At 30.4% G+C, this 5,538-nt stretch overlaps 1 protein-coding gene across 1 annotated transcript; it reads left to right on the top strand.

The window, feature by feature from the left end:
* Positions 1-1,402: 1,402 nt before the first annotated feature.
* On the top strand, positions 1,403-2,450 carry LOC114754277 (uncharacterized). Its single transcript, XM_028943065.1, has 2 exons — positions 1,403-1,688; positions 1,909-2,450. The coding sequence occupies exons 1-2, from the start codon at positions 1,591-1,593 to the stop codon at positions 2,186-2,188; spliced, it is 378 nt and encodes a 125-aa protein (XP_028798898.1). The 5' UTR covers positions 1,403-1,590; the 3' UTR covers positions 2,189-2,450.
* The last annotated feature ends 3,088 nt before the right edge of the window (positions 2,451-5,538 follow it).

Below are 5,538 nucleotides of genomic sequence, written 5' to 3'. Positions count from 1 at the left end.
TATATATAGTCAACAAGAATAATTTAAAAAAATTATAGATTTAAGAGACAAAATAAATTAAAATCTTATACTTACTCTGTTTCTTTTTATAAGAAATAATATCTCTCATAGTAATATTTTTAAATATAAAAAAAAATTTTTTTATCTGAAATTTTAAACCAGTCTTTTTAATTTTATCCCATTAAGTATATATTATTTTTTATCTCACTGTAATAAATTTTAACCCATTATTTCTCATGTATTGTTTTTACAAATAGTAATATAATTAAAAAGGCATGTATATATTACACATATATTGTTTCTAACTAAATTTGTTAAATGTTTTTAATAACGTGATTTAGGAGGTGTTTGGATAATTTAAGAAGTGCTTTTTAAAAGAACTTTTTCATAAATCAAAGTAAACTCATCCACATATTTACTTAATATACCATAAAAATACTTTTAAAATTATAATTTTTTTCTATCCAAATACTCTCTTAATAATTTTTTTGGGTTAATATAATTTTTGGCTTCTCAAGTTTGTCTTCATTTTGGTTTTGATCCCTCAAATTTCAACCCATAGGTTTTGGTCCCTGCAGGGGCAAAATGGTTCTAGTTTTTATTAGGTTATAAGGACTAATGTTTTAAATAAAAAAAACTTGAGGGACCAAAACCTATAATTTAAAATTTGAGAGACTAAAATCAAATTAAAGATAAATTTGAGGGACCAAAGATATTAACCCGTGTATTTTTAATAACAATGGAAGAAGTGAATATTAAATAATAATAGTAGTACCAATAGGAACCAAAAATTAAACAGCCAGCTATCCGGGACATAATTGTCTTTTTCCCTCTGGCTAGCCCCTTCTTCTTCTTCTTTTAAGGTTCTCTCTCTCTCTCTGGGTCTGCCTGCCTGCTCTAACTGAAAACGACTGCAAGCAACCTGTGGTCTACCTGTGTTATATGTATGTGTGTCTGTATCCTCTTCTCTTTCCTCTCCTTTTTCCTTTTTGCCAACTTGATTACTAACTCCATGTCCAAAAAAAAAACTTGTTTATTAACTATTTGTTATTCTTGAAAATTAAAACTCTTACTCTTTTAAGAAATTATAAAACAAATTAATTCAACACATTAAAATTTCCTATTTATGAGTGACTATAAATATTTTAATTATATTTGGAAAGTCTATGTTTTAAAAAAAAAAGAATCATAAAATCATATCCAATAACTACTTTCTAAACTTTTAAACCTTAATTTAGTCAAAAAATTATAAAACTTAAAAAGTCTAATAATACTTTTAATTTATTATTTTTAAAAAAAAAGATATCAGGATGTTACACCGACTCAAACCCGCTGCTGCAGCAGATTTCTCTATATAAACTCTTCTCCGTCCCCCCTTCCTCTTTCTCTCTCTCTCTTTCTCCCCTCCTTCATTCCAGATTTTCTCTTCTCATTCCACAGTTTGCTTTCTTTGGCCGGGGCTTCCATTTCTCTCTCTTCCTTCTTCCAAATCGATCCAAATCCTTCATCTCTTCTCTCTATCTTCTCTCTCTTTTCCTGCTTCTGGTAGTGTTTAGTCACTCTCTCCGTGTGTGTTCTGGGCGCACAACAATGGTGGATCTTCAAACTGTTTGCTGCATGTGCGGCGACGTCGGCTTCCCGGACAAGCTTTTCCGATGCAGAAAATGCCGAAATCGCTTCCAACACTCGTATGTTCTTCGATGTCTCTTCTCCTTTTGGTCTCGTTCTCTCTATATCTCTAATTTGATTCAGCCTTGTAGCTTAATCTTTTTTCTTCTTGTTTCTATCGAAGAGACAAAGACGGACGATATGATGATCACTGTTGAATGATTACTATTTCATGGATGAATTGAACTTAAAGTTCGATTTGATTTACTGAATCGATTTGTTAATCGATGTTCGTCGCAGGTATTGTAGTAACTATTACGGCGAATTACCTGAGATCGAACTGTGCGATTGGTGCCAAAGCGAAGAGAAGAACTTCAGACATAGTAAGAAGTCGGCCGCCGCCTCCGCCGGGAGCATCGACGTGGGTTCCACCAACCGGTCAGAATATTCCGGCAGCGAGAGAATCAAGCAGCATCATGATCGTGAAGAGGGCGGCTGCTCCGATAAGGGGAAGAGCCCGACGCCGTCGCCGAGACCCACCACCCGCAGGTACAAGCTTCTCAAGGATGTTATGTGTTAGGAAAACAAGATCAGAGAGTGAAAGATGAAAACTATAAGGTACCAAAATCAGGAAGAAGATGATGAAGAAGAAGAAAACTAATATATATATATAGGTGACTTTTTAATCTCTGCAAATGTGATGTTTAGCTTTGTTAATATGGTTAGCTTAATGTCCAAGAGTATGTCTCTCTGTGTGCGCGCTATGAGTGTTATTAGCTCCTTGTCTGTGTGTTTTTGAGTGGCTTTCCCAGTAATAAAAACTATGTTGCTTTTTTCCACTAGCTATCTCTCTTTATATAAATATATATAATATTTTATTCTATAGTTATATAGTTATGTTCCTAGATTAGGAGAGAAAATGGATTCACACCTTAGTATATATTTCTATCTGAATACATCTCATGCAGTAAAATAAGATGATTCGGACATATGTATATGTCATGAGTTTCACATCTTTCTTATTTGTGCCTAATAAGTGTGGTTGTTTCTTTGACCACATAAAATCATGTTTAAGCACAAAGAAATAAACTAGCTTGTGTTTCACACTTTCTTAGTTTTAATTTTTTAAATCATGGGTCTGGTCTGGGTTTAATTAATTTGCATGCTACATGTGATTTGTTAACTAGGTTTCGTGCATGAAATATTTGAACAGATTAATGACTTTTAATATATATATATATATATATATAGATATATAGAATCCTAAACGGGGACGCAAGCTAAGGGTTAATTAAAACCCATGTATAAATTTTGAACAAATAAGGATTATTGGGGTCCTGTTTAGACAAAAAGTACATAGTGATAATACAAGTGGATTATAAGTTTGATTTGCTTTCTCCTAGACTTCGCCTCTCTTCGTCAGATATTATATGACTATCGACTCACAGCAAGTTACATGGTTAAGACAGCCTCAGGATATAGGTGAGATTGAACTAAGATCTCCCATTCATGAGAAAAAGTTTTCGTACTACTAGGTTACAAAGTTATTGGCGTTAAATATTTTTATATATAGCGGCATAGATGATGAGGCATACGGTTGATATCTTACTTTGGGATTATATATATTTATAATTTTTATTTGAACTATAATATTCGATTATTTTTATGAATATGAAAGATCTGGAGGGTTGGATGAGAAGCATATATATGTTTTTGTTATTTGTTTTGAGGGAAAAAAGGGAATTAAATAAATGTTATTATGTAAATGAATTGAGTGGAGGAGAAATGAATGCAAAAGTGTTGCTTTGAGGCCAAGGATTCATAGTACCTGAAGGGTCAGCTATAGCTGTTACAGATTCATTCAAGACCTTTATTTAATTGCTAGGCCCTGTCTATTATTGTCCATTTCTAACAATAAAAACCACAATCTTCTATTTAATTACTCCTCATTTTAATTTTCACTACTACTTCATCCTATTCTTTTATTTTAAAAAAATTATTCTTCATGTTTGGTTGCAATAATATATGAAAATAATTTTTATTCTGATTTTAGATTATGAACTCTATTTTAATTTTTTAATTAATTTCTAGGTCCTTTCTATTATTATTGTTATTTAAAAGTTAAAAATATTGTGACTCATTTTTTCCCCATATTTTCTACTATAATACGTGAAGGAACATGTCCAGTTTGATTCTTAAATTAGTAACTCTCGGTTTTAAAAAAAAAAACAAAAAACAAAAAAGTTAGATGCTTAGTAATTAATTTTGAGGATTAATGAAGTAAGTGATGGTGATGAGAAAGTAACAGTTAGGAGTTACGTAATTTTGTAGATCATTTCGTTTTTATTTAGAAAGAAAATGAAGAGGAAAAAGATTGGCGTTGATGTTAAGGTGAAGTGTGAAGTGGGTGGGTGTTTCTAGGCAGTCATTTAGGTGAGTATATATTACAGTATAGGTGAGACATTTTGGGATTTTTTTTTTATTAAACTACGGTTTTTTGTGAGAAAATAATAATAATAAAGAAAAAGAAAGAACAGAGAAGAAATTAGTAATATGGTGGTAGGAGGAAGAGAAGAGTGTTGACGGGTAGAATGAGAAGTATGTGAAAAGTAAAGAAGGCGATAAGGCTTCCTTGCCTGTAGCTGTTTTGGCCATTTATGAGAAACCAACAAACCTTAACCCTTTTCCTTTCTTTCTTCAACTCTCACTGTGTGAACACAACACAACACAACTTCTTTTTCTTCTAACAATCTTCTTTAACAACCATCCTAAATCCATCCTTTTATTTAATCTTGGATTAGTATGTAAATTTGCCTCAAAAGTTTTTATTCAAGGCACTCAAATTTTTTTAGATATAATTGTTTTTAAATTTAAAATTATAGTAATATTGCTCCTTATTGTTAAAAAACTAACTTTGACTGTTAAAATAATTAATGTTGACTGTTAACATTTTTAATAGTAAGTGATAATTTGTTATAATTTTGAACTTTCGAGATAAATTAAATTTGCACCAAAAAATCTTTTCAGTGCCTAATGCTCCTAAGTAAAAAATTTTATAACAAATTTACACTTTAAACCATTAATGTGTTGTCAATACATCCAATATCATACGCATGTCACAAGTTATACTCCTAGATTTTATATCTTGCCTTTTATTCTTAATATAAGAGTTAGATTACGAATTTTGAATATTAAGTAAATTAATTAAATAAGTTATTTGTAACAAACTTGTCGTTGTTTGCCTTAAATGCTCTATCAAATTAATCATGTGTATTGAAACTATCCTTATATGAAACCTCCTTTATATGCGCAATTAATATGATACTTTAGAAAAAAAATTATAAATTTGTAGGACAAAATAGGTTGAAGTCGTATATTAAGAATTAAAGTACATCCTTTGTTTAGCTAGCTCTTATATTTAAAAATAGAGATAATATAAGAGTTAGATAACTAGTAATTTATGAAGGCTAAGAAGTTAGATAACTCATTTATAAAGATTAAGAAAATTAGTTAATTGGTTTTTATTATTTTTAAAAAGGTGTCATGGTTTTTTACATTGAGCTTACCCTATTGATGAAATATAATTTAAAAAAATATAAATTTGAACAATAAAAGAAATTAGAGTCTTGCATTTAATATCAAAAGAAATCACCAACTACCTCTTACAGTGTAATAGAGAATAAATGAGTGTAGGGAAAAGGCTGCCAATAACTTTGTACAGCGATGACACTAAGCGCTTATACAAATATGTGTGTGTTATGTCTCTCAAGTATAAAATTGTAGGTTCAATTTTTTATGGGTATAATATTACGTGCATGAGTTAAATCTATTAGGCGAAGGATGGGAAAAAAGTAGGAAAAACATTTGATAATGTGTAAATATTGATTTGAAATTCATAAACAGTCATATTAAGTCATTTTTTATTTCTAT

Source organism: Neltuma alba, unplaced genomic scaffold (genome assembly GCF_004799145.2).
Source record: "Neltuma alba isolate B1F8T4 unplaced genomic scaffold, ASM479914v2 tig00010126_pilon, whole genome shotgun sequence".
Classification (NCBI taxonomy): domain Eukaryota; kingdom Viridiplantae; phylum Streptophyta; class Magnoliopsida; order Fabales; family Fabaceae; genus Neltuma; species Neltuma alba.
The sequence above is the reverse complement of the archived record's forward strand: the minus strand, read 5'-3'. Positions and strand labels throughout refer to the sequence as shown.

Coding starts and splice junctions, on each gene's coding strand:
- LOC114754277 (XM_028943065.1), top strand. CDS start 1,591: ATGGTGGATCTTCAAACTGTTTGCTGCATGTGCGGCGACGTCGGCTTC. Junction 1,689..1,908: donor CGAAATCGCTTCCAACACTC/GTATGTTCTTCG, acceptor TGTTCGTCGCAG/GTATTGTAGTAACTATTACG.